Source organism: Paramisgurnus dabryanus, chromosome 13 (assembly GCF_030506205.2).
Source record: "Paramisgurnus dabryanus chromosome 13, PD_genome_1.1, whole genome shotgun sequence".
NCBI classification, from domain to species: domain Eukaryota; kingdom Metazoa; phylum Chordata; class Actinopteri; order Cypriniformes; family Cobitidae; genus Paramisgurnus; species Paramisgurnus dabryanus.
Genome location: NC_133349.1, coordinates 22,451,706 through 22,479,149, shown reverse-complemented (window position 1 = coordinate 22,479,149; position 27,444 = coordinate 22,451,706). Strand labels below are relative to the sequence as shown.

General features: G+C 37.7%; 2 protein-coding genes across 7 annotated transcripts; both read left to right on the top strand.

Moving 5' to 3' along the window:
* The first annotated feature begins 2,212 nt into the window (after window positions 1–2,212).
* On the top strand, window positions 2,213–6,349 carry cyp21a2 (cytochrome P450, family 21, subfamily A, polypeptide 2). 4 transcript variants are annotated; one of them, XR_010530495.2, is made up of 12 exons: window positions 2,213–2,723; window positions 3,068–3,259; window positions 3,363–3,452; window positions 3,551–3,705; window positions 4,117–4,212; window positions 4,312–4,422; window positions 4,517–4,603; window positions 4,714–4,797; window positions 5,201–5,314; window positions 5,441–5,607; window positions 5,692–5,787; window positions 5,885–6,020. XR_010530495.2 is itself a non-coding variant. In XM_065260781.2 (12 exons), exons 1-12 carry the CDS (start codon window positions 2,597–2,599, stop codon window positions 6,127–6,129), a joined length of 1,572 nt encoding a protein of 523 aa, XP_065116853.1. In that variant the 5' UTR covers window positions 2,213–2,596; the 3' UTR covers window positions 6,130–6,349. The 4 variants fall into 4 exon arrangements, 2 of the variants coding, with proteins under 2 accessions (XP_065116853.1, XP_065116854.1); XR_010530496.1 differs by having other exon boundaries at window positions 5,866–5,982; XM_065260781.2 differs by having other exon boundaries at window positions 5,684–5,787; window positions 5,885–6,349.
* Window positions 6,350–7,089: 740 nt separating this feature from the next.
* LOC135743525 (kinesin-like protein KIFC3) lies at window positions 7,090–27,407 on the top strand. Of its 3 annotated transcripts, XM_065261287.2 has the most exons (22): window positions 7,090–7,266; window positions 7,532–7,635; window positions 8,009–11,464; window positions 11,746–11,910; window positions 12,507–12,603; window positions 12,747–12,910; window positions 13,231–13,483; window positions 15,855–16,006; window positions 16,316–16,381; window positions 16,522–16,659; window positions 16,929–17,126; window positions 19,646–19,819; window positions 19,917–20,064; window positions 20,314–20,444; window positions 21,630–21,741; window positions 21,827–22,008; window positions 22,085–22,189; window positions 22,259–22,389; window positions 22,584–22,704; window positions 22,792–22,921; window positions 23,068–23,297; window positions 24,768–27,407. In XM_065261287.2, the coding sequence occupies exons 4-22, from the start codon at window positions 11,812–11,814 to the stop codon at window positions 24,897–24,899; spliced, it is 2,763 nt and encodes a 920-aa protein (XP_065117359.1). In that variant the 5' UTR covers window positions 7,090–7,266; window positions 7,532–7,635; window positions 8,009–11,464; window positions 11,746–11,811; the 3' UTR covers window positions 24,900–27,407. The 3 variants fall into 3 exon arrangements, with proteins under 3 accessions (XP_065117359.1, XP_073667741.1, XP_073667742.1); XM_073811640.1 differs by having other exon boundaries at window positions 8,009–11,910; XM_073811641.1 differs by lacking the exon at window positions 7,532–7,635 and having other exon boundaries at window positions 8,009–11,910.
* The last annotated feature ends 37 nt before the right edge of the window (window positions 27,408–27,444 follow it).

Here is a 27,444-nt window from a genome sequence, read left to right as displayed (position 1 = left end):
TAGCCCGTAACATAAACTAGAAATGCGATCAGTTACACACTAGTTTTGTAACGCAAAATGCCAAGGAAGTATTTTTATGCAGTCGTGAATTGAGTTGGTTGTGATAAAACTGAAATGCAACGAAGGCTAAACTAGTCCAGTTATGTTATAAAGCTTCTCACCTTGCAACAGGTTTAAGAAATCAATGGAAATCTATGTCGTAATCTGCTATAGTTGTCATTCATTTCATTTTAGAGCCCCGTTGATTAAAAAACAGTCTGAAGAATCATTTAATAACAGTATAGCTGTTTTCTTAAAGAGTAATAAACCATAAACCAACTTGTTTTAGTTAATGATCTGTAAGAATGGGGTTTTATTAGTGCTGTTCATTGATTTTAGTAAGTTTTTTGACATTTGGATATAAAGTGTTTCAATACTACAATATATGGTGTAAAAACGTCTTAGTGCTGCCCTCTTCAGGTTGAACGGTGGCTACTGCAGTTGAATTTTTGTATTGGATGTTGGGTCCAAAAAATGCCTCGTAATGAAAGCAGGTTCAAGCTCACCACGCCTTGTTACGATCTCATTACACACTTAGTTCGTCCCCTTTTGTGTGTAACAGCTCAAGTATACAGTATGTCACTGAGACTGCCTGAAAAAGAAAAGTCTCAAATCTTATCTCAAATCTGAGATAAAAAGCATCACAGTTTTATTTCAAGCATTAATTTCACTATGATTTCAATCGCTGACATGACATTACTCAGTCAATATTAAAGATATCAAGTTTATATTTTCACAAAATGTTCTTTACATTAGGATGATTTTATGTGGAAAACAGTAAATCACAAAGAAATACTTCAGCTGGGGTTTCACAGGCATGGTCACATTGATCTTTAATCTTTAAGAATGTTGCATTTTCTCTGAATATTTGATTTAATGTACTGTATTTTTCAATTAAATTTGCATTGCACAATAAATTATCTTAGCTGCAGACATTTTAGGTATCTATAAATACTGATAACTGTGGTCAAAACAATAGCAGAATAAATAGCTCTGTATTATTAAATTACAGACAAAGATTTTGAATAGCTACAGTAGGTTGGATTGAATGTATGGTGCGAAATGGGTATGGTGGGGGCCCGACCCCCTATTTTTTCATAGGGCCCAAAATTGCTAGCGGCGCCCCTGATGCAACGCTATTTGGCATTCTGTAATATGTGTGCAGTGTTGGGTGTAACTAGTTACTAAATAATTAGTTACTGTGATTTAATAACTTTTTTCTTAAAAATTAAAGTAAGGGATTACTCTTATTTTTCTAATAATGTAATTACAGTTACTTCTGATGGAATTGAACTAAATACTGTGTATGGACTAATTACAGGGCTCCAGACTGCCCCCAAATGGTGGAATTTTGCCCCTAAAATTTGAGAGTGTGCCACTGAATTTTACATCCAGTCGCACATGTGCAACCAGTAAATTTGACCTTTTTTTCCAAAAGTGCACAATAAAATGTGACACTGAATTTGAAACAGCACATTGTACTTTCTGCATCTATCATTAACGTATTTATTAGTAATACAGTGGAAATTAGTAGAAATGTGAATATTTGGTTAGCATGTTGATTTACGCTGTGTGCCCCTAAATTTTCTGGTTGCGCCCCTAAAATTTTCAGTTGGGGCCACTGTGCTCCTAGTGAAAAAAGTTAGTCTGGAGCCCTGAATTATATGCAATAGTGGATTTAACATCAAAATTTAAAGTCTGATGTTAAAATGCTTGTTTTTATGTATCCTTCTTACATTAAATACTGTGGTGGTGGGGATTTAATAAGAATACTGGTAACATTTTTTTTCCATTCTCGCTATTAACTGGTTGATTATTAGCTTTAATATTACTGAGATATCTCATATTAATGCCTGATGCTGCAAAACCTTAATCTACATCCTTCATCCTACCAATTTCCACCCAAACTTAAACTCAACAACTACTTTACTGTCAGGATCCGTCAAAATCATGTGTTTAATTATATCTAGTCTTTGTGTTGGGGGTCCTGGCAGTACCATGTTCTATGTGGGAAATGCGTGGTTTTAGTATTGAATTATTCTGACCACGCATTTCCCGGGTCTTGTCACTTTTTCCCCGATCCCTTACTTGTAATGATTTCCAGGTGTATGTAATTTACTTTGTCCCTATTTATTGTCCTTGTGTTTGCTGTTCTGTGCTCGTGCGTCTTGTTGTATCCTTGTTGCTTCTTGTCGGTTCCTGTGTCTGCATTTTGTAAAGTATTTGAGATTTAGTCTAGTTTGTTTAATTTCCTGTTTAGTATTAGTCTAGTGTTGTGCTTGGCCCGTCTTGTTTTGCCCCCTCGTGGGTTTTGTTTTTCTCCTGTTTTTTACTTACCCAACACTGACTGTGTGTTAGTCCTGTATCATCTATCAAATCAAAATAAGAGTCTCTATCCAGCTTTGAGAGTAACATTGAGATAGAGGTTAAAATAATATTTATGTCTCCTTGAAGAGATGATAAATGAATAAACAACACCGAAGGGTGTGGATTGGTGCAGGGTTGGTAGAGATAGATAATAAAAGGGAGCTGTAAGGAGTTTTTCGTATGCAACAGCATGTGTGTGTCAATTGTGAGTGTGGGCCTGCTGCTGGTCATACTGTGGATGATTGCAATTCGACTTTGTGGATTTCAGGCTAGCAGGCAACGTGATGAAAATGCCAAAGCAAGCAAAAAGCCTGAGGGTAAGTGGCCGAATTTGTTATTTTAAATTAGTGCTGCCGGGAAATGGATTTAGAGTAGGGGTTTTTTCCACATTAAGGTTTGACCCTAAACACACGAATAGTACTTATGTTTAAAATCATGTTGGCCTACAGTCACATGAGATGAATACTCCAGTTATATCTGATACCTAGCTTCAGGGAATAAAAGAATCACAATTTTGAGTTTCTGTTGACTGAAAACCTTTGCATTTGTGTGATGCTGTATGATGCACAAATCATAAAAATGTTTATGTTAACTGCGTCAAATTTTAATTTGTATATCAAGCACTAAAAGTCTTCTCTGCTTGTTTTGTTTTTTATTTCAGCTGCTGCTTCCAAACTCCTGCATTACCTTTCTAAGCGTTTTCTTAGTTCTCCCTATCCATCTATTCCTGGTCCTACCTCTCTTCCTTTTCTGGGCAACATGTTGGATTTGACCCGAGATCATCTACCTATCCATCTGACTGCACTGGCATATCGCTACGGAAACATTTATCGGCTTAACTGTGGCAGCACAAGTAATTCAATGCTTTTCGTCCAAAGCCACGCATCCAACCAGTGGTATATTTGTAATAAAATTTATTTAATATCACATTTTATATGTTTTCTTGTTGTTTACAGCCATGGTCATATTAAACAACAGCGAGATCATCCGTGAGGCTCTAATTAAAAAATGGTCAGACTTTGCTGGAAGGCCTTCTTCATATACAGGTCATTTCATTTGATTATTCTTTTAATTAATTATAATTAATTTTAATAAAACTGCCTACATATGAACAGCATATCTGTGTCTTGGCCCTCACTGATAGGTGATATAGTATCAGGTGGAGGGCGATCTATATCATTGGGAGATTATAGTGAGGAATGGAAAGCTCATAGACGTTTGACCCATGGTGCTTTACAACGCTGCACAAAAGATTCTCTTCACACCGTCATAGATCAGCAGGCACGTCGTCTCTGTCAGGTACAGTATAGCACAGGGACATTTACATTTTATTTACTAAACTATTAGGATTGTCTACTGCCCACCCCTGAGTCGAACCCTCACACAAACCTGTTCGTATTTTACATTTATTAAGACATCATAGTAAGTTTTAAAGGCTTAATGACATATTTTATGTATATTAAACCATTTAAAACCATTTTTAGCGGATTCTAGCAGTGAGATTATGAATTGCAACCAACTTCTCACCTCTACCTTTCGAAACGCATACAAAAGCTGTACAGTAGCCGCCACAGGACAAACATATGCTGAGGAGGCAAAATATGTGTTTTAATGTGTGTGACTTGTGATGTCAAAATATGTATTTGTTGAATCATGTCAAAATATATTACACTTGCCCTGAAATGATACATAATAAAACTTTTTTAACAGGTGTTGCGGGACTACAATGAAAAAGCGGTGGATCTATCTGAGGATTTCACTGTGGCCGCCAGCAATGTGATCACGACACTAACCTTTAGCAAATCTGTAAATGACGTGTATATTCTCCACAATAATATACATTCAACTATTTTAAATTCACTACATTTGAACTCTGAATGATCCCTGTCTCTGTTTTTGTGACAGTATGACAAGAGCTCAGAAGAGCTGCAGAGATTGCAGACCTGTCTCAATGAGATTGTGTCTCTGTGGGGTTCACCCTGGATCTCAGCGTTGGACTCCTTCCCTTTGCTAAGGGTATAACGCCTGATTCTGATCCAATGTCTGTCAGTTAGTTGGGTTTTACTGTGGTTTAAAGCTAAGATGTGTTTGATCACTTTTCCCCTCATAGAAATTACCCAATCCACCTTTCTCTCGTCTCATGAAGGAGGTTAATACACGCGATGCGCTGGTAGGAAAACATATAGACGAATATAAGGTAACTAATGTTACTGGAGATTAATTAATGCATGTAATGATAACACATGATTATAATGCAAAATACAACTTTTATCTAGTGACACTGTTTGTTTGTGTTGTTGTGAGCAGAAAAGTGACAATAAAAGTGGTACTCTGACATCATCACTTCTGCAATGCCAAGAAACTCCACAGGGGGCAGCAAATAAACAAATGGTGAGCAGCAACAGTAACGTTTTGGGATAACCAATGATTCCCTAACTTAAAATCTAGATATGTATATGGAAGATCTGTGAAAAAAAATCTAGATTTTTTCTTTTTGATAAAAACTTTAATTGAAATAGAAATTAAAGCCCATTTAAATGTATGTGTATTGCATTTGGTATCTATATATTGTATATGTGGTGGCTATATTTGTCTGCAGCAGAAAAAACTGAAAAAAATTAAGAATATGTTTTGCAAAGTTCATGAACAAAGTATTGCAAATACCTCTTTTGGACCAGATTAACCTTACATTTCTCTTAACCAAACTCGATAAGTGACCTACCTGTCGATATAAAGAATCATTGAAATATTGGTACGTTTTCAATCAATGCAAAATATATTTTTTGTAAAATAGACTTTGACAGACACCCATGTACACATGACCGCAGTGGACCTGCTGATAGGAGGAACAGAAACTGTAGCTGCTTTGCTCAACTGGACCGTAGCCTTTCTGTTACACAGGCCTGAGGTACCATCAGATTCTCTGTATACAATAAATGACTTCCATCAAGCTTATGAAATCCACTAACAAACCCATTAGCAAACACGTGTTTAGCACAAAATAATACCTCATAATCCATGGTCCCCCTTGCAGGTTCAGAATAAAGTGTATGATGAGCTGTGTACTGTGCTGGAGGGCAGGTACCCTAAGTACAGTGATAGACACCGACTGCCATATTTATCTGCTTTGATCAATGAGATGCTGAGACTGCGACCTGTAGCTCCCCTCGCTGTGCCACACAGAGCTGTTCGAAATAGCAGGTGAGGTTATATTTTCACTCAATGTTCTTTACATTACAAAAAAAAATGAGTTGTAAAAAACTAATGACCTTTTTAGTATTGCAGGATATTTCATCCCCAAAAACACAATAATCATTCCTAATCTGTATGGTGCCCATCATGATCCAGAGGTCTGGAAAGATCCTTACAGCTTCAGACCAGGTAACGAACTTCACAATATTGTCCTCTTTTTTTTTTGCATATTAACATACATAATGCAGGGCTGACTGACTGTAATAGTCAATTTAATTTATGGCAGAGCGCTTTTTGGAGGGTGGTGGAGGGTCCATTCGTGCCTTGATTCCTTTCGGAGGAGGGGCCCGTCTGTGTCTGGGCGAGGCGGTAGCCAAAATGGAGATGTTTCTATTCACGGCTTATCTGCTGCGAGACTTTCGGTTCCTGCCTGCCAGCAAAGAGGAGCCTTTGCCTGATCTTCGAGGGATGGCCAGCGTGGTTCTTAAAGTTAAACCATATTCAGTTATAGCACATCCAAGAGAACAGTAAATTATTGGAGGCCTATACATGTAGCTGGAAATACTTGTCAACCCAGCCACCCAGTACAATAATTTTGTACAATTATTTGCACCCAGTACAACAGTTTAAGTCCAATATATCATTAAGATAAGACTGCAGTGCAAATAAAAGCCTTTATGAAAACATCAAATAATTTATTCTAATAAAATTAAAGAGTTTGAAGGGCTATATTCATGTTTAAATCATGTTCTTAATCATATTAAAAAAGTATTTACAAAACTGAAATTTTTCGTTTTTCTTAACATGTATATTAATAAAACAGTTATCAACAGGGATTTGGTTAAATTAGTACAAACAATATTAGCCCAAAAATATTCAAAGGTAATGTCAAAAGCTAAATGTCAAATTGTATGTATGTTTATTACTATTTTCTTATTGTTATTATTTTTTTATTATTTTTACTATTCTTATTACTAATGAAAGTAGTCAATGCTTGAATGTATTTACAATACAATTAATTAAAAATGTTTTTAATGAGTATTATCATTGCTGTTTGTAAATATATATTATAAATATATATAAATATTGTAAATATATATAAATATTTTGTTATGACATCTATACATAATATTTGACATTTTTTCACATTGTAAAATGTCAAATATTATATATAAATGTCATAAAATATTTGTGTGGTTTTTATGTTTAAGAGCTTTGTCAAAATCCTTTTTACATTTTTACGGGGTTTTTTTTCAACTTTTGATATTAATTAAAAAAATAAAGTTGAATGGGCTTAAGTTCTTACAACTTTATTTTTATAATTTACAGCAACTTCTTACATGATATGACTAATTAATTATTTTAATTATTTTAAAGTTTTTTTAAACGTTCAAGTGCAGCAATGAATTTTTACAGTGAACTAGTGCAGTACCGTTGTCATACACAAGGGGCAGTACACACATTGCAGCACAAGCACTACACATACAACTTCCTGCTCAGTGTGTTGATAAACACTGGCCACATGCTCACCACGAACTTTCACATTTTATTTCCGAAGAGAAAGACTTGTTTTTACAGTGTCTTAATTTAATAGCTTAATGTTTTTTTTAATCTGTTGCTTCGATGTTTCTGCAATTGCACGATGAGAAATAAAAGCTTACACGTAAGGTAAGGTGACAGTCTTGTTTTCCGCATGATTCTAGACTTGCATTTAAGAATTAACTTTGCCATTGGTAATGTAACCGCATTAGCTAGTAGCTGTACTTGTATAAATGTTCATGCATGTGTATTTAACTGCAGTTTTGCATTGTAAAATAGTAGTTAAATATAATAATGTCAGTGTGAATGAATGTTACATGCCAATATCCTGTTTGTAATGCATCACATGTACATGCAAGTGTTCCGTCACGTGTCAATGCATCTGTGTTTTTAGGTGTTCGTAGGGTCCTGATGGATTTTATACAAGCATTAACCACAGTTGTTACAAATATCATTTTGTCTGTCTCAGCATTGCATTCTGCTTATCAGCTATTCAAGGTAAATTGTGTTTTGAAATTAATATTTTGAAAAAAGTAAATGCATGTAGAAATGGAAATTTTGAATGATGATATACCGATAGCATCTGGAAGTCACTAACCGATATATTAACTGATAAATGAAAATATTTATATTCCTTTTTATAAGCCTTAAAAAGCAAGGAAATACAGGGGACACCTGCTTTTAATTAAAAAAACTGATTGTAAAAAACATGGACACATTTAATATGTCACCTTTTTACAAAATTGTACCCGTATGGCCACTGATATACCATGCATCCCTCATTTAGTTTGTATTGTGCTTTATTTTTGTCTGCCTTTTTACTTTTACAAAGAAAGTAAGTTAACCAGGTCTCATTCTTTTCTGTCCACAGAACCACAGAGCATCATCAATAGGCTTCCTCCTGATAGGCTGCTCCTCTGTTCTCTCAGTTCTGTCTCCTACTTTCCCACCAATCATCTCAATCCAGAAGGATCTAGAATGGGCAGGTGAAACATTTGGACCAGCGCTCTCTACATTTGACTTCCTATGGCTTAGCGAGGACCGCCTCACCGCCCAGATCTTCCTAATTGGCTCCACCCTTCTCCTAATGCTCTCTGATTGGTTTACGGCAGACGGATTGATCATTATGTCATGCTGCCTGGCCTTCTCCTCCCTGTCGTGTTCACTCACTGTGTGTGCGTTTGCTGAAAATGCAACGGGAGCGGTGGGAAGTGTAGCCCTTAGTGTGTCTTTATTTATTTCCTCAAGGAGTCGATATGGCTCTGTGGGTTCCCTCGTGTCTCCTGAGGTACGCCTCCTCGACTGCGCCCTTAAAATAATCACGGCATTAGGATGCTGGACCACTCGGAAGGCCCTTAATAAATACCTGCTTGATTTAAAAGATTGGGACTGAACTATGTCAGTTTCAGAGTGGAATTGATCAACTTGATGTAAGCATCTGATGTGTTTCTGAAGACAACAGAGAACCACAGACTGTTTAATCTGCTGCTTAGCAGGCATGAGTTATGCACTGTGTGGCTTTTGCATGTAAATGCCTGCTTTTGGCTTCTTTGTGTTAAAGGGCACCTATTATGCCCATTTTTACAATATGTATTATAAGTCTCAGGTGTGCCTAGAATGTGTCTGTGAAGTTTCAACTCAAAATAGTGCACAGATTATTTGTTATAGCATGTCCAAAATACCCTTAAAGTGCTCTTTCGCGTGTGTACCTTTAAATGCAAATGAGCTACTGGTTTAACTCCCTTACCAACAGACAGTGAGCGCTTTCAGTTCAAATAGATCCGATTAATACAGTCTGAGATAATAGTACCTTTAGCCACATTAGTGCTAACAACACATTTAAATAAGCTTTTGGGTAAAATTAACCAGTCAAGTCATTCGCAGTGGGCGGGGATTTGTTAGTGTGACATCACATTAACAAGAGAATCAAAACGGCATGTCTAATGAGACTGCTTTGGTTTAATAGGGATTAAAAAAAGAATTAAAGGGTGGATTTTTTTGTAGGGTTGTTGTGTTTACACACTGCCAACACACATTTATGTCCAAACACCTTGTAAAAGTGAAATTTGTGTAATATGTGCCTTTTAATATAATGATTAACTTTCCTAATAGTTTATTATAGACCTAACTTAGGTCATCAAGGGCCACCTTCATACAGTTTTGGTCCAACCCTAATCATGCACATTAGGCTTACCCTCTAATTTTAGGGATAAGTTACAGTGGTTACAGTAGGTTTGACATGATGATAGGGTATTTTCACAGAAATGTTTTACCAGGGTCAACTATGTCCACCCAAAATCAACTTTCACTTGGTAAAGTGAGTTACATGGAGTTTGTTAAGAACTTTAATTATATAACAATAGTTTTATTATAACGTATACCTTTGTTAAATCCTTGTTTAATGAAAAACGTTCAGCATCAACAACAATGTACTTTTTGTCAGCAAAGAATGGGCCTCTGTCTAAGCATACATACTGTTGTCTATTGTCCAGGGCACACATTCAGTATGTTACACGAAAGCACAACAATGTATACATTGTATACATGTAATGTTTATACCAGACTGATCTCATGGAAAGTTGTGTAGTCACTGAAAATTGTATTAATTTATTCATGTCCATAGCACGAAATCACCTTTTTTTCGTGCCTTGAGCACAGATGTCTTTTTTGTGTCACTCACACGTATTTCTATTAATTGTTTTTCGTGTCAGTTGCATGACTTTAGTTTCATTTTATGAATAGTTTTCCCCTAGTTTTTTTTTCCTATTGTCTTACCATTGTTGTTTGGGGTTGGGGTTAGAAGAATCACTCTAGGCGAAAATAGTTTTAAAAGCGGGAGAAAAACATGCAGAAACGATTACATAAAATAACATCCTAACCCAAACCCCAAATCTAATCCCAAGGGACAATGATTTACAAGTAAAAAAAAGAGAAAACAATACATAAAATCACACGAATAAAGTCGTGCCACGGACACAAAAAACCATTTATAGAAATTCATGCAGGTGACACAAAAAGACATTTGTGCTCAAGGCACAAAAAAAAAGAATTTAATGCCATGGACACAAATAAATAAATACACATTTTCGTGACTATAACACGACTTTCTGTGAGATCATGTTGGTTTATACTGTATGTTGTCATCATTTTATTGTTTATTTTATTTTATTGGAGGTTTTTATAAATACATTAATAATGTGTCAAATAACATTTAATAAAACCATTTTTTCAAAACAATTAAATCAAAAATTCTGTGGGGAAATGTATTTAAAAAAGTGCTTTGAGTCTGTAAAGTAACCTTAAAGGGATAGTTTACCTCCCAATATTTTTTGTCATCATTTACTCGCCCTCAAGTCGTTACAAAGCTGTAAATATTGATTTGGTATGCTTAACACAAAAGAAGATTTTTGATCAATGTTTGAAGCCAAGTCGATTTTGTGCACCATTAACTTTGACAGTACATTTACAATGGAAGTCAATGGTGCTTCTATTTCCTGATTAATAACAAATATCTTTCTCTTTATTCGGCAAAACAGAAATTTATACAGGTTTGTAATAACTTAAGGGTAAATTACAGAAGTTTGATTTTGGGGTGAACTATCATTTAAATCTGTATAAAGATGCTTTATACAATAAGATAAATGGTTAACAGCCAAGTTGTCTAGGCATGGCAATATTTTTATATTGATCATCCATGATAATATAAAATGGCTTGACAGTGTTTAAAACATAATATCAATATCAAGCCCTGTTATTATGTCCGTAATGTAACAACACGGTAAATCCTTTTCAGAACACAACATCAAAACTCAGGTTGTTAAGTTTAAGTGAAAAAAATCTAGTTAATATTACCTTGCACTGTACCTTGCTTTACTAATGAAAGCATAAATGCTTATGTTCCATCTCACTCAGTCTACATCATCACCATGGCAACCCATTTTGTGGTTGTCACTTTGAATATAGCATTATCACAGCAGATTTTTTTCTTTGGTTTGTCGATCACCTGATGTGTTTCTCCCTCTGTCATCAATCTCCATTAGCTTTCCTCCACTACTGCAATGCATGGTCCTTCTGCGCGGACTGAGCATGCTCAAAGACTGGTGAGGAGAGAGAGGAAGGGGGGGAGAGAGATGGATATTAAGAGGAGGTAAAGAAGGAGGGGAAATAGAGAGCAAGGGAAACCAAGAATAGCAGGTAGGCAGAATAAAGCATAGCTCTGATGCACTACATACAGAAAGATCATCACGATGTGCTTCGGAGAATTATAGCTAAGGAATGAGGAGAGGATGCAGTGACTGCAGTCCTAAAAGAGCAACCTCAGCAGTTGGTAAGACTATGCACAGCACTGGGATGATAATGGATTTTGAGGATACAGCATGATTACAGTATGAATTCATGACTTTCTGCTTCAAAGATCTCCAGCGGAGGAAACATTGTGTTCATCCAGTCTCTGGGATTTATACCCATCTTTGCCTTTTTATGGTATTCTCTACAGGAATGCCTGGAGCCTGACAACAATGAGGACATTGCAAATAGGATCGTGTTTTTTTTGTGTAAGAGATGCGAATGAACCAGAGGTTTATTAACACTTGTCTGATTGTGTTGCAGTGTGAAAAGCGGAGGCATGCCGTAAATTTTCTGGATCTTTGCTGTAAAATCTGCATCTCAGGAAAAATGTATGCCTTTTATTCTCTGCTGGTGTACATCTTCTACACTGTCTTCAAAAAGGAGGAGGAGGCAGAACTGGAAGGGGCCTGCGGAGGGTCTCCAGAGGTACGTCTGGATGCGGTGTGCACACAGCAGACATCCTAATATATTCACTTCCTATTGTCCTCACTTAAATTGACCCAATTGTCACAAGCTTTGGTAGAGACATGGTAGATATAAAGCCTGCGCGATACATTTTTACATTTGTATGCATTTGTCAGACTTACAGTGTATACGTTTAAGTATACGTTACATTTCTTTATCTGTATGTGTGTTCCCTGGGGATGAAACTTATGACCTTTGCATTGCTAGGAATTATGTATGCATTTGGCAGATGCTTTTAGTGCATTACAAGGTATACATTTTAATCATTTTTTGTGATCCCTGGGTTCGAACACACAACCTTTGTGCAAAAGCAATGCTCTACCACTAAACTACAAGAATATTAAAATGAGGTCAAAAGCTAAAAAATACTTGAATGACACCTTAAACAATACATTTATATGAATTTGGATTAACTACAGTGTATTCAAAAGTTACATTTCATTCATGTGACCATGACTGCAAATATCTTCTCACAGTCATGTTACTCACGTATGGTTAAATCTGTGTGAACTGTGTGTCCTCCAATAATCACATCGCTTTCCTCCGATAACTGACAGGAGCCTGGCCATGTTTCCATGGAAACAGAGAGCAAGGGGAAGGGTAGCCACTCCCCCATATTGAAGAAAAGGGGGTGTGCAGGATTGAGTGATTCAAGTAAGATTGTTTCCATACTAACTCGATGGAATGCTTTATTCTGATTGGCCGACAACTGCTCAAAACTAATAACCTGAATGCTAAATCATTTTGACTGGTACAGTTTAATATCACACGCTTATTTATGAATAAATGAATTGCAGGCAGCAGCAGTGATAGTGATGGGGCGTCTCTCAGTGATGAAGATGATGATTTTGATGAAGGTCACGGGATACCTGCCAAAACACCTTTAACAGCCTTTCTGTCTTTCAAGCATGAGGCAGATAAAAAAAGAACCACTAATGCCCAGACAGAACCAAGTGAAAAGGTAAAGAATCACATTAGCCACATTTATATACCTTAAGGAAAAATTAATTAAGCATGTTTTACTACAGTTAACAGTTAAAACAAAAAAAAACATGGTTATTGTAGTAAAAGCATGTTTAGCACAAAATAACCATGGTTTTAAAAACGAATGCTAATCAATACACCAAAAAAACATGGTTACTACACTTTTACCACAAAAAACATGGTTAAAACATTTTGCGATGTGCTTGAACAATGCGAACCACAGTAGTATGTTACACTGATAATTATCTGTCACTGTCACATTATAAAGGTGAAATATGAAATATATGTGTGATGCAGGTGCCAGAGTCTCCACTGCTGTCGGTGATGTCACACTTGTTGAGTTTCCTGGAGCAGTATTCCCACCTGCAACAGCTGCAGCAGCAGGCTGATCAGTACCGCCTGCAGCTGCGCAGACACCGCGCCCAGCAACGCAAAAAAATGAAGGCCCTGCGTGCAACCTACCGCCAACGGCTCAGGGACAAAAACAGCGTCATAAACAGCCTGGAGGACGTGATTGCTCAGCAACAGACTACGTCGCCAGAAAATGAAGGTGAGATACAGTATGACCTAAAGAGTTTCAAAGTGGATAAAGTTTGATTCTTTGAAGGATGTGAATGAATTGGAAGTGATATCAGTTGTCTCTTTAATGGTGTGTTTAAGGGGTTAGTTCAGCCAGAAAGGAAAATTCCCTTGTGAAACCAGAATGATGCAAACAAGGAGTTTGCATTGCACGTGTCTTCCTGTGTTCAAAATCTTGTAAAGAGATCAGGTCACATGCACATCATGTGGACATCCAAAGACTGTACCTTATTAAATGTGCATAGTGGAACAAACAGCCAAGAATAGCCGGCAAATGGTTTTAGCCACCGCAGCTGGCAGTGACCTCAGAGTTGAAGAGGACATCTGGTCTCTCCGTTTGTCTGTTTTTCATCAAACATCACCAGGTGTTTCCCTGCGCAGGTTATCTGTTGACCAGATCCACTCGCTCTTACTTAAACATGGGCTATGGATACCAGCAGCACACATCTTTAAAGAGAATGTGTACATTAGTGTCAGATGTACACTTAACTTTGTAGTACAGTAGATGCACATGATGATTTAGAGGGCTATATTTAACCCAGAGTTTAATAGTCACGACGCACACAACACAGATGGTCAGATGGCTAAATTAAATTTTAGCAATATGTGTGGGTTGCTTCTGGGAAGCAACATGTATTATTAGCCATTTAGTAAAAATATTCATTAACATGGCTGTCACACATCGTTACCGTAGCACTTTGACTGTGTCTCTGTCTGGCTCACGGATATTAATAAAACATTTTGAGAGCTGATTCTCTTACAAATGCAAGTGCACTTACATCACACCGCTGAACTCCACGTACCCCAATGTTATATAAAGAAAGACACAACAGAAAGACGCTACATTTTCCCAATTAGATCATTTGAGTAGTATTTTCTGTGATTATATGTTTGCTTTCACCTTTTCCACATCGCGCTTGTGGTTGGGTGAGCAAGTCTTTATTCACTGCATTTCTTTTACAGCCCCAAAGAGACTGAAAGCACCAATCTGATGCCAACTGACTTTGGACTGTAGTGCTCAGCATAGTAAAATACAGCGACTCTGATTCGTCGTATCAATTATTGATGTCTGGAAACTAAATAAATGTAATGCAGCCAGGCACTATTCTCTATGGTTTCCAGAGTTTTTTCTTAATTAGATTACCAAAGATTTTGGCTCTGAGATTTTCAGGCTGCCAAATCTTAAATAAGAGCTAAATCAGTAAGATTGTAAGGGTCTGAAACAGGGGTGTCCAAACTCAGTCCTGCAGAGTTTAGCTCCAACCCTAATCAAACACACCTGAAGAAGCTAAATAAGGTCTTACTAAGCATACTAGAAACTTCCAGGCAGGTGTGCTGAGGCAAGTTGTATATAAACTCTGCAGGACACCGGCCCTCCAGGACAGAGTTTGGGCACCCCTGGTCTGACCCCTGCCGTCTGTTTGTCAGGATGAAAGGATGTTGTTCTTTGTTGGTAAAGCATATATGTGTTGAAACATAAACAAATGTTAATAAATTACTTGTTAAAGGGATAGTTCACCCAAAAATGAAAATAATGTCATTAATGACTCACCCTCATGTGGTTCCTAACTCGTAAGACCTCCAATCATCTTCGGAACACAGTTTAAGATGTTTTAGATTTTGTCCGAGAGCTTGCTGACTCTTCATTGAAAATCTATGTACGGTATACATGTCCAGAAAGGTAATAAAAACATCATCAAAGTAGTCCATGTGACATCAGTAGGTCAGCTAGAATGTGTTGAAGCATCGAATATACATTTTGGTCCAAAAACAACAAAAATTACGACTTTATTTTGCATTGTCACCTCTTCCGTGTCTGTTGTGAAGCACATGCGTAAGACTAAAGTCACGTGACTTTTTTTTTCAAACTTACAGCGTGGGTCTCCCTCAGACTGTAAACGAAGCCTGGGCACACAAAAAACCCCAAAAAACAGCTGGGGCGCACCAGATAACACATCAGTCGCGTCGTTCATCATCCGCGTCACTGCAGTCACGTAACTTCTAGAGAAGACTGAATAAATATTTCTGAATAAAGTCGTATTTTTTTTTATTTTTGGACCAAAATGTATTTTCAATGCTTCAACACATTCTAACTGACCCACTGATGTCACATGGACTACTTTGATGATGTTTTTATTACCTTTCTGGACATGGAAACCATACTTAGATTTTCAATGAAGGGTCAACAAGCTCTCGAACTAAATCTAAAACATTTTAAACTGTGTTCCGAAGATGAACGAAGGTCTTACAAGTTTGGATTAATGACATCCTTTTCATTTTGGGGTGAGCTATCCCTTTAAGCATAGAATTTAGTTAATGAATATTTTTAATGCTTCCCTCAGCGTCTCCTGCAGGGCTGCATAAGTTGGTGCAGTCTCTGTGCGGGTTGCAGGGAGAGAGGAGTCAGCTCAGAGGAGAACTGCGAACGCTTCATTCCCAGCTTGAGCAGAGAGAGAGAGATCGGCACACTAAAGTACAGGCTTTCCAACAGCAGGTGCTGAACATCAGACTTCATACAATCACTGCTTCCATTCATTCATCAACCTTCCTCACAATCATATCTTGCAATAGCAGGTCTCCATATACTTTCCACCTTTTCTAATAATCCCAAAAGGTTCCTGGGCTTCCAAAAACAGGTAATAAACTCCATTCACACTTCGTAGTCCAGTCACATGTATAACCTTCAAGCTATTTTCATCCATTCAGCTATCTTTCCATCTGTTTAATCGTTTCATTGATTTTCCGTTCACTCATATATCTTTGCAGGCTTGCTTAGCTGATAATATTGATTTTCTTTATGTAGATTGATGAGCTGAAGACCTGCATTGAGGAAAGAGAAGAGGAGCTGTCCAAACTTAGAGTAACATCGGTGAGCTTTTAGGACAAATTGTTCCTGTGCCCTGCATTTGAAATTAGGTTGAATGTGATGTATTGAAACCAGACTCGACATTCAACAGCTTATCTGGGTTATCATATTAGATCTGTTTTTTGTATGTGTTTTCCATGCAGGGAGTAACAGACTCAGAAAAGCGAGTGCTTTGTTTGTCAGTGGAGAATGAGAGTTTGAAACACAGTCTTTCAGTGACACAGGGTCTCTTACAGCAGCTGTCAGTCATCCCATCTCAGTCAAGTTCTGTTCTTATAAAGGTAGGACAAGTAATTCAATGCAGTGTAAAATAACACTGCCCTTTACATTTACTCACTGAATATTTTTGAATAAATTATATTTACTTTTAAAAATATTTGTGTATAATTCCCACTCAATAAATGCTTTGTGTAAAGGTACTTGGCAACAGTGCACATTGGGAACAAATGCTATAAGAAATGAAATTTAATGGGATAAAATGTAAAATCCATGCCTTTGTAACTTTATCATTCTGACTCTCCCCTCTATTCAACACTCACTAATGGAAAAGGAAAATGAGAACCTGCGCAGTCGTGTTCTGCAGCTGGAGAGTTGTTTGCAGCAGCGGGCGGAGCAGCTGTCTCGTGTGGAGCACCAGAGGGAGCAGAGCGAGTGGAGGAGAGCCGAGGAGCTGAAGAGAAGAGAGGACAGCGTCAGAGAGCTACAGCTGGAACTTGACAAAGAACGCAACAAGGCCCCTGTGGTTAAAGTAAGATTTGAGGCCGTTATCACTTCTAAATGTTGACTATAAGCAAATGTGAACATTTAGAAAGGGTTTTTTAAACCAAACATATTGATGACTCATCTTGTATTATTTAATTCTCTATAAGATTCTTAAAAATACCTTTCATTTTGGAGTAGTAATGCCAAGTTTCAAATGTTTCAAGGATGTGATAAAAACAGATTCTTGTTTCATTAGAACATATTACAACACAGAAAATAAGTTTTGTTGTTCAAAACTCAAACACAGTTTTTTTTAAGTGTTGTTTTGGGTTTTCTGGTTACTGTGAGAGTTGATGGTGACGCCTCTTCAAGCCTCCAATAGACCCAAACGTGTAAAAGGGGACAGAGAATGAAAAAACATTTTTACCTTGTCTTTGTTGAATAATGGTAGTCTACCCACATTCACGAACATACCAAAAGTGCTAGACATGCTAAACATCTCAGTCTCATAGAAATTCCTCTTTTAGAAATGTCAGCCAGAAAACGGCCCAATCTGAAAAACTGATGCTTATGACATCACAGGCATCTAACTGCCCCTCCACTTTAAAATAATTGGCTACATTTTTGAGTGACAGCAAAGTCAGCCAATCAGTCATGAGATTGCAAGTTAAGCCAGTAGGCGGAGCCAAATAGGTGCAAAACCACTTGTTTAAAGAACAAGGATAAATACTCCGTTCAATCATTCTATGTCACCTTTAAATAAATAACTCCAGGCGACTGATGCTGTAAGGTTTTGATGGAAAACAACATAAAATTTAATGCATTATTTTATAAAAGTCTTGACCTGTGCCTCTCTTTCAATGCAGGTTCTCTGTGTCTGAACTGTTGTTAAAGGTGCTCTAAGCGAATTCACGCGTTTTAGGCCATAAACTTTTTTTGTTTCATACAGTAAACATCTCCTCACTATCTGCAAGCTACCTGTCCCCTGAACACACTGTAAAAAATGAGGTCTCTGTAGACAGCCCAGCCTCCACAAACTGCAACAAAAACAAAGTGGTCAAACCTACCACCACAAAATATAACAAAGTGTTCCAGCCAATAAATGACAAGAAGGATTTGGGAGTGGGGGTTGGGCGCGTTCATGACTCGTTCAGAAAGCACGGAAGGAAAGGGGAGGAGTTAGCTACGCTCTGTTTTGTTTGACAACACTTCAAACGTCAACAAGTAATGACGTCACACAGATTCGCTAAGAGCGTCTTTAAGGTTGCCATTTCCCAACCCTGTTTCTAGAGGCACACCAACACTACACATTTTGGATGTCCCTAACATCTGACACTATTATTTCCCATCTTGAAGTCTCCAAAGAAATGTACCCGAACCAAAATTACCCAAATCACTTTTTACCTAAACCCTACGTGCATAAAATTTAAAGGGATAGTAAGTAGGATTTACCCGCATCTAGTGGTGAAATTGTATTTTGCATTCAAACGAACAGTGCTCTCTAGCGCATCGCCTTTCCAAATGCGTGTTGCAACTACGGTAGCCGTTATGTACTCACTGATCTCCTTTGTCCGTTGCAGCTGGTTCACGTGTTCTGAATGAAAACGGGTTGTGGAAACGCATTGGTAGGCTAGTGCTTTTTGTCCCTCTCTGCTATTATAGTTTATCAATACGGTGAAACGACATGAAAGCTTCCTTGGACTTACCCGTTCAATGTAAGTAAAGAGGAGAAATTCTAAAGCTTACAAAGAAAAGTCTGATCATTGGCAGAGGTCATTTGACACCAACGAGGATATATTTATGAATAAAGACATTGATTTTGATTAATAAAACACTTAAAACCCTACTAACTGTCCTTTAAAGAAAGATCCGACCTGAGACAAAACCGAGAAAATTAGACCAGAGTCCAACCTGAACCAGTGGCAATTTTTTAACCCGACTGGACCTGAATGTAAACAGCACTGACGTGTGTGCAGTCTGCATCCCTGCATGCACCAGTCAGATTAAAAGAAACCCTGTTGGCCTTGCATCAAATTTGGCTCCCTGCGCTATTTATTTTCCTTTGTTATCTGACGAAAATGGTAACTGCTAAAATGTGCATTCAAATTTGATTGACAGGTCTGTCTCAACAAACGTTAACCTTCCGCCAGCCACACAATGTCGCAAATGCTCTTGGCAAACAGTGAGGGGTTGGGGTCCGTTTGGCAAAAACGCATTATTTTAAATTATCTGAGACCTGATGCCACTATTATTATACTTCACCCTTGTACAAGGCACACATGAACTTTTAGACCCGAACCCGCTCAGGTTGGACCTCTGGTTTTCAGATCTAAGTGGACCCGTGAAGACCTCTAGTCTCTACTAATGATTGATGAGTGGATTCAATATAATATAAGAAGAGTTGGAAAATGTGTTGGTCTGCCTCCAGGAACAGGGTTGGGATTCAGGTTAAAAAATAATGACAAAGTTTTCGTTTTAGGGTATACTTTTCATTTAACATCAACTTAAGATAGTACTAAGAATTAAATGTGATACACCGTAATGTAATCTTGGTCTTTCATGTAGTACGTTACTCAGACTGTGGAGGTGGAATCGCCTTCAACCCTACGACAACTAGCTGAAGCTAGACACCAGAATGAAGAGCTATCTGAGAAGCTGACCAATCAGAGAGAAAGATGCCGACAGCTGGAGGAAAACATCAGGCACTCAGATGAAGTCAGCTGCAATTTGCAACACAAGGTTACTAAGCTTCCTCTCTATGTTTGTATACAGTATAACTAGAGCTGAAGAACTTCTCATGATTTAGATCAAAAATAAATAACAAATGGCTCCACAGATTGCAGCATATGAAAGGGAGATTGGTACTCTAAGGGAAGAGCTGTTGAAGGAGATTGTGCATCTTGAAGAAAAGAAAGAGGCAGCTGTGAAAGCAGCAGCTAACTGCTCAGAGGAACATCTCCAGAGCCTACAGGACCAGTTCACAAGTCAGTTTATACTCTGTATATACAGCAAAATGTCCTATTTGTAATTTTATCTTCATTACCACCAATCTCTTGCTCATGCACGGGTGCACAGGTCACAGCAGACTAGCCAACAGAAGAATACTAGTATGGACTTGAAAGTGTTGATAGTTGGAGGCAGCATTTGTGATAGAGTTTTAGGTAGTCTAATTTGTTAAATGTGTTATATTCTGTGATTTGGCACAGTAAATTTGTCTGTGTATTAACTGGCAGCTCTCCAGAGGCGTTTAAGTGCTCTACCTCCAACCTTACGCTCCATGAAGACGGACTACGCCAGTCTGCGTAGTCAGGTCCGCAACTTTTCCGACTTCTATGGATCAGCTATCAAAGAAGCCAAGAAACAGGTAAATAAACATCGATTTATAAGATTCTAGTCCAATGCGACTTACAGTTCATTCAAGCTATACATTTTATAAGTGTGTGATCCCAGGGATCGAACTATGACCTTTATGTTGCTTTACCAAGTGAGCTATAGGAAAACACTCATTTAGTACATTTTGGGGCGGTTTCCCAGACAGGGCTTATCCTAGTCCCAGACTAAAATGCATGTTTGAGCTGCACTGCATCAATCACACACACAAACGCACAACGGTATGACTGCCACAGAGAGCATTTTTACAGAATTTGGCAAAAAAAAAGAGCCACAGATGCCAAACAAAGATGTTAATTGGTGGGCTCTAATGCTCACACAGGTGCGTGCACACACACACACACACACACACACACACACACACACACACACACACACACACGCTCATAAAGTCACAGTAACACAGACACAAACGCACATGCGTACACACAGAAACACACACACTTACATTCAGTCAAATTTCTGTGGCATTTTGTAAAATCAGACATTTCAAAATGCATCAAAAACTACAAAAAATTCTACTATTTGAAATGAAATTTATTTTTAATGTCCTTTCTAATGTTTATATATACATAAATTCACAAAATGGATCACTAAAGTAGTGATTTGAGCAGTTGGCCACATCCAGTAAAATGAATGGGTCTCTGTGGGCCTCTGCTGGTCAAAATGATTTATTTCTTAAACTATAATTCTTTTGGCCAAATTCAACACATAACATTTACATCAATATCTAAAAACAATATAAATCAAATTTAGATAATAATTAATGTGAATTTTTCACAAAAATTTGATATTTTAAAGGCAAGCTAATGGTGTAGTTGAGGAATTTAGTGGTAAACAGGTACAAAACTACTTCATATCTCTCAAAACACAGCATTAATGTGTAGATGGGAATTAAACAAAAATATATATATTATTTGTGTCCTTAAAAATGAATATATTTTTTATAATCACTCTTTTAATCATTTTTACCCCCACGGAACTCTAACGTATACAGGAAAATCAGGGCTTATAAGGGTTAATATAACTAAGGCCTAGTCCTGGCTTAACCTAAACCTTTTCTGCGAAACTGCCCCTTATTAAAATAATTTAGTCAGGATTTATTTGTTGCCATCATTTCTCAATTGTTTTGTAACATCTATTACCTAAATACCTGCAGATTACGGCAGCTATAAATGAAATGTCAGAGGCCAATAAAGACCTTCTGGAAAAATACAGAAAAGAGGTGGCACTCCGCAGGAAGTACCACGAGCAGTTGGTTGAACTTAAAGGTGGGTTAACCAAGCATTTCACCAATTTGACCGTTTGAACCCCCCCCCACACTGTGATTACAGTTTTGCCTTTTCTAATGACCAGGTAATATCCGTGTGCTGTGCCGTGTGAAGCCAGTACTTAAGGAAGATCAACATGACGAAGGCCAAGCAGTGGTTGTGACAACAGACCCCCATAATGAATCTGCCCTCACAGTTTTAAGCAAAGGAAAAGACAAAAACTTTGAGCTGGATAAAGTATTTCACCCTCAGGCAACTCAAGAAGAAGTAAGCAGCCTAAGTAATATCTTTTTTTGATTTGGGGTTGTAGATTTGGTCTCTATTTTGAGTCTCTGTCTTTCAGGTGTTCCAGGAAATTGAGCCGCTTATCACATCTTGTATCGATGGATATCACGTCTGCATATTCGCTTATGGCCAGACAGGATCTGGCAAAACCTACACAATGGAGGTAACACATGTTCCTTTAAAGGCTCTGTGATGTCATACCATGAGGATTCACTGACCTGTGTCTGTTCAGGGTACCCTTGAGAACCCCGGCATCAACCAGCGAGCCCTAAAACACCTTTTCAATGAGATTGAGGAAAGAAAAGACATGTGGACATACAATGTCAGTGTCAGTTCAGTGGAAATATACAACGAGGTCTTGAGGTATTGTGTTTTATTAAGTAATTCATAGATAGCTGGTTTTCCTGCCTGACCAATTGTGTCCAAAAGCCCTCTACTGATTGAAAGATTAGCCTAACCAGCCTGGGAGACCATTTTAAACTAGTTATTTTAAGCCACATTTAACATTGGGTGTAGACAATTCACATTTTTTTTTTACTTTTGGATGTCATTTTCAGAGATCTGCTTAGTAAAGATGGAGAGAAGCTGGACATCAAGATTAACCCTGATGGGACAGGTCAACTACATGTGCCAGGACTCAGGGTCATGGAGGTCAAAAGTTTCCAGCATATCAAGAAAGTGAGTCGTATCATGTAATAGGTCAAGATACTGTACACATTAGCTGTACAATAAACAATCTCTCTAACGTTTCATTTTTAAATGTAGATTTTGGCCATAGCTCGAAAAAACCGAATTACATTTGGCACGCAGATGAACCAGCACAGCTCTCGTTCACATGCCTTGCTTACTGTTACTGTGCTGGGCACAGACCTCGCCAATGGAGCCAAAACCACCGGTTAGTCCCAATAAGGCTTGCATCACAGCTATAACAAAGATCTCACTGTTTTGGCTTCAAAATTTTATTTTTCAGGGAATATAAAAAAGTTTCACAACAGAAACAAAAAACCTCTCAAGACCATAATCTTGACCTCCCTGTTGTAGGTAAGCTGAATCTTGTGGATCTGGCTGGTTCAGAGAGAGTGTGGAAGTCCGGAGCAGAGGGCGAGAGACTAAAAGAAGCCCAGAATATCAACCGTTCACTGTTAGCTCTAGGAGATGTGATCCAGGCTCTGAAAGCTCACCAGACTCACATACCCTTCAGAAACTCACGACTCACCTACCTACTGCAGGACTCACTGGGAAAAGGCAATAAAACCGCCATGGTTGTGCAGGTACAAGAGTTTCTGCATTATTATGCATTAAAGGGCACATATTATGCCCATTTTTACAAGATGTAAAATAAGTCTCAGGTGTGCCTAGAATGTGTCTGCAACATTTTAGCTCAAAATACCCCACAGATCATTTGTTATAGCATGTCCACAATGCCTCTATTTTGGTGGGAGCAAAAAGCGCTGTTTTCATGTGTGTACCTTTAAATGCAAATGAGCTACAACTCCTCAGTCCCTATAGATATAGATATGATGCCTAATAGTGTCTTTAGCCACATTAACGCTACAATATGCTAACAAACACATTTAAAAAAGCTTTTGGGCTTTATCAGTGTGACATCACATTAACAAGAGAATCAAAACAGCATGTCTAATGAGACTGGTCTGGTTTAACTCTTTCCCCGCCATTGACGAGATTTCTATCCACCAGGTGGCGCTCTTCCCCAACTTATAAAAACCAGAAGTATTGCCCTAGGGCAAACAGCTGTATGTCCGTGTATGTTTTAAAGATCGCTCTGCATCTGATCTCTATCAAAAGTCCTTCATAAAAATGGAATTATTCATTCATGGTGTTTTTGATGAAACCTACACATATTTGAGAGGTGATAAAAACAGAACACATGAAGGTAGGATGAAACGGATTTTTTTGTTTGAAAGCAGAGGGTCTGTTCTTTTATTTCATATATTGTATGTTTATATATTTAAAAAGGAGCATTTTCTGGAAGGCATTAAACTTTTGTGAAAATCATGAAAAATGCTGGCGGTGAAAGAGTTAATAGGGATAAAAAAATTTTCATTTTATGCTGCATATTCATGTCCAAACACCTTGTAAACATGAATTAGCATAATAGGTGCTCTTTAAAGGGGACATTTCACAAGACTTTTTTAAGATGTCAAATACATCTTTGGTGTCCCCAGAGTACATATGTGAAGTTTTAGCTCAAAATACCATATAGATAATTTATTATGGCATGTTAAAATTGCCACTTTGTAGGTGTGAGCAAAAATGTGCCATTTTTGGGTGTGTCCTTTAAAATGCAAATTAGCTGATCTAAATCGCAGTTCCCTGGTTGGATAGTGCAGATTTAGGGGTGGTATTATCCCCTTCTGACATCACAAAGGGGGGCACATTTTTAATGACCTATTTTTTTCACATGCTTGCAGAGAATGGTTTACCAAAACTAAGTTAATACTGGGTTGATCTTTTTCACATTTTCTAAGTAATCTCTGGATCTTGGATAGTGTAACACAGACAGTCTTTGTGTACAGAGACCGTACAGTGTACATTTTAACCACCATTGTGATAGAGAACTGCTTAATGAGACATAAGGCATCATGTCATTGCTACTATTGTTAAGCTAGAGAACGTGCACCCAAGCAATATAGTTATGATAGCATTTATTTAAACTGTATTAAATAAAGAACCTTAACAACGACGTACATATAATTCTTTTTTTTTTGTACGTGCTTTAGGTTTCTTCTCTCGAGAGTAACGTGGGAGAGACCCTGTGTTCGCTAAAATTTGCCCAAAAGGTCTGCAAGGTGGAGCTGGGCCCTGCTGCACGGAAAATTGAGACAGGAGGACATAATGAAACCAAAAGTTAACCATCAAACGCTCTCCAGCTCCTGGCTTAGGCTTCCAAACCTATTTAAGGGCTACAAGTCTGGAAGCTTCAATGGTGCCACATTAAAGCAATGAGAACAGACATGGTGTCATGATGGAGTTCCTACTTCCTCCTTCCAGCATTGGGTTATCGATCTCCATCAGCTGATGTGCATGTAAAAATCTCACGAATACAGAGCACCACCCGTATACCGACAAGTTCTTCCTCATATGTTTATAGATACATGTAGCAATCATAGAAATATTTTGCAGGGAGATTTGTTTGGAAGTGTCAGAGGATCTTGCAACACACCACGGTATCTTAAATCTTCTCGTTTCTAGCGTTATTTACGCAAAGAACATTGAAATTATTTTGTGGAATATAAATGTATAGTCTAGAAACTACTGGCCACATGATGTTTATTTGTTTGTATGTGGTCAGGCTGGACTACCACGATTATGTAATCTGTCCTTCTGTACGTTATTACATTGAATTTAGTCAAAATGCATCTTACTTATATGTACCGTACCATTTACAAGTGTTTGCAGGAATGTTATTTATTTGAGGGTGGAGGTTTTTAGATCTATGGTAATTGCATTCTTGAAAGAGGATGAACCCAATAAGTGAACCTACCCTTCACCTAAAGTTCACATGGAAGTACTACATAACATTAAGTGCAGTATCTCCTCCTAGTGGTCTCATTGTTTAGTTTTGGTGTAAATAAGAGTTAGTGTGCAGGACACCTTTAAACGTATTACTCTTAAACCATGTAAATTTTCATTATTATTATTATAGATATATTACCAAGAAACCAAAACAATATTATCAATATATTTTAATGAATTACATTTAATTATAGACTTTAGTGTATTAAGTCTGTTTAGGATAATGTGAAAGGTGTTTTTGTTCTTTGGCATCTTTGTTGTAGTCATGTAGGAGGTAAGAAATGCACTTTATTGTCAAAGACCATGTGCTTTCAATGCAAAACTATCTGCTTCATATACCTAGGCCTGTTGTTTGTTTCCGAAATTAACTTTTCGCATTGGCAGATTTTATCCAAAGTGACTTACAGTGCATTCAAGCTATACATTTAATCAGTATGTATGTTTCCCAGGAATCAAACCCATAGTCTTTGTGCTGCTAACACTGCACTCTACCAGTTCTTACACAGACAGCAGACGACTCTGGGCCGGATCCGCACCGAAGTCAACAGCTCGGGTGTGAATCCGCCCAGATTCGTCTGCTATCTGGGTAGCTACAGAAACAGTTAGTTGTGCCTACTTGTTAGACCTACTTTTGGCCAAAAACACATTTAGGCCTGGTTTCACAGACAAGGCTTAGCTAAAGCCATGACTAGGCCTTAGTTAATATAAGCATTTTTTATAAACATACCCAAGAAAAATACATTAATAGTGTGTACATTAAGTCAATGGCACTGGCATATTTTAAGAGCTGTATGTGCAGGTTATTTTCAGTTGAGATTGCTTGTATATGTATTGTAGTCTAGGACTTGCCTTAAGCCTCGTCTGTGAAACCAGGGAATAAAGCTCTTTTAAAGATTAGTGTGCCAGTATTTAAAGGGACATTCCAATTTTTTGAAAATATGCTAATTTTCCAGCTCCCCTAGAGTTAAACATTTCGCACTGCCCGAAAATAGTCCCCTTGGTTCCTTTCGATGGCAGGGGACTATTTTCGGGCAGTGCGAAATATCACTACGCCTGCTGCAGCCATGTTACATCAGCAAAGTCCTTGATTATTACACCAGAATGAGAGTATAGTTCCTGGCCATATCTGCCTAGAAAATCACAACTTTTTATTTTCTGTCGGTCTTAGTGCACGATGTAACTACAGAAGAGTCAAGTTTTAAATAGGAAATATATTGAAACTCTTTGGTTATTATTTAGCGCGATGCTAATGGTCTAATCAGATTCAATGGATTGTGCTAAGCTATGCTAAAAGTGCTAGCACCAGACCCGGAGATCAGCTCAATGGATTCAAAAACGGTAAGAATAAAATGTTTAACTCTAGGGGAGCTGGAAAATTAGCATATTTTCAAAAAAAGTGGAATGTCTTTTAAAACATTACCTAATTGAGATCTACAGTAACTCCCCTTTGGGCAAATCCATGTATGTACTTTCAGTAAATACATTTGTGGTCGATTTGAATAAACCATCCAAAAGATACAAGTACTGTTTATTACCGTGTTGTTTCGTTACTGCATTGTCCCCGATTTTAAAATCTCTCATTTAATTCATATACAATTTAAGATGGAGTGCACGATATCTAAAATCACTTTGGAAAAGAGAGTCGGGCCGACTACCAAAACACACTTGTAGCCAATAAGCAGGGGTTGTTTCTACTAACCAACATCGTTGCCTGGGTTTATCAAAAGAAGGTCCCAACTCTATTGGGGTAGGGGCGTGTTTGTTTAGGTGATTTCAAATGTCAACATTGGCTTTCAGACATCATGGACCCTGCCTTTAAATTAAACAAGATGAATTAAGTACTTATCACCATTCATCTTGTGCTTATTTATAAAAAGACAG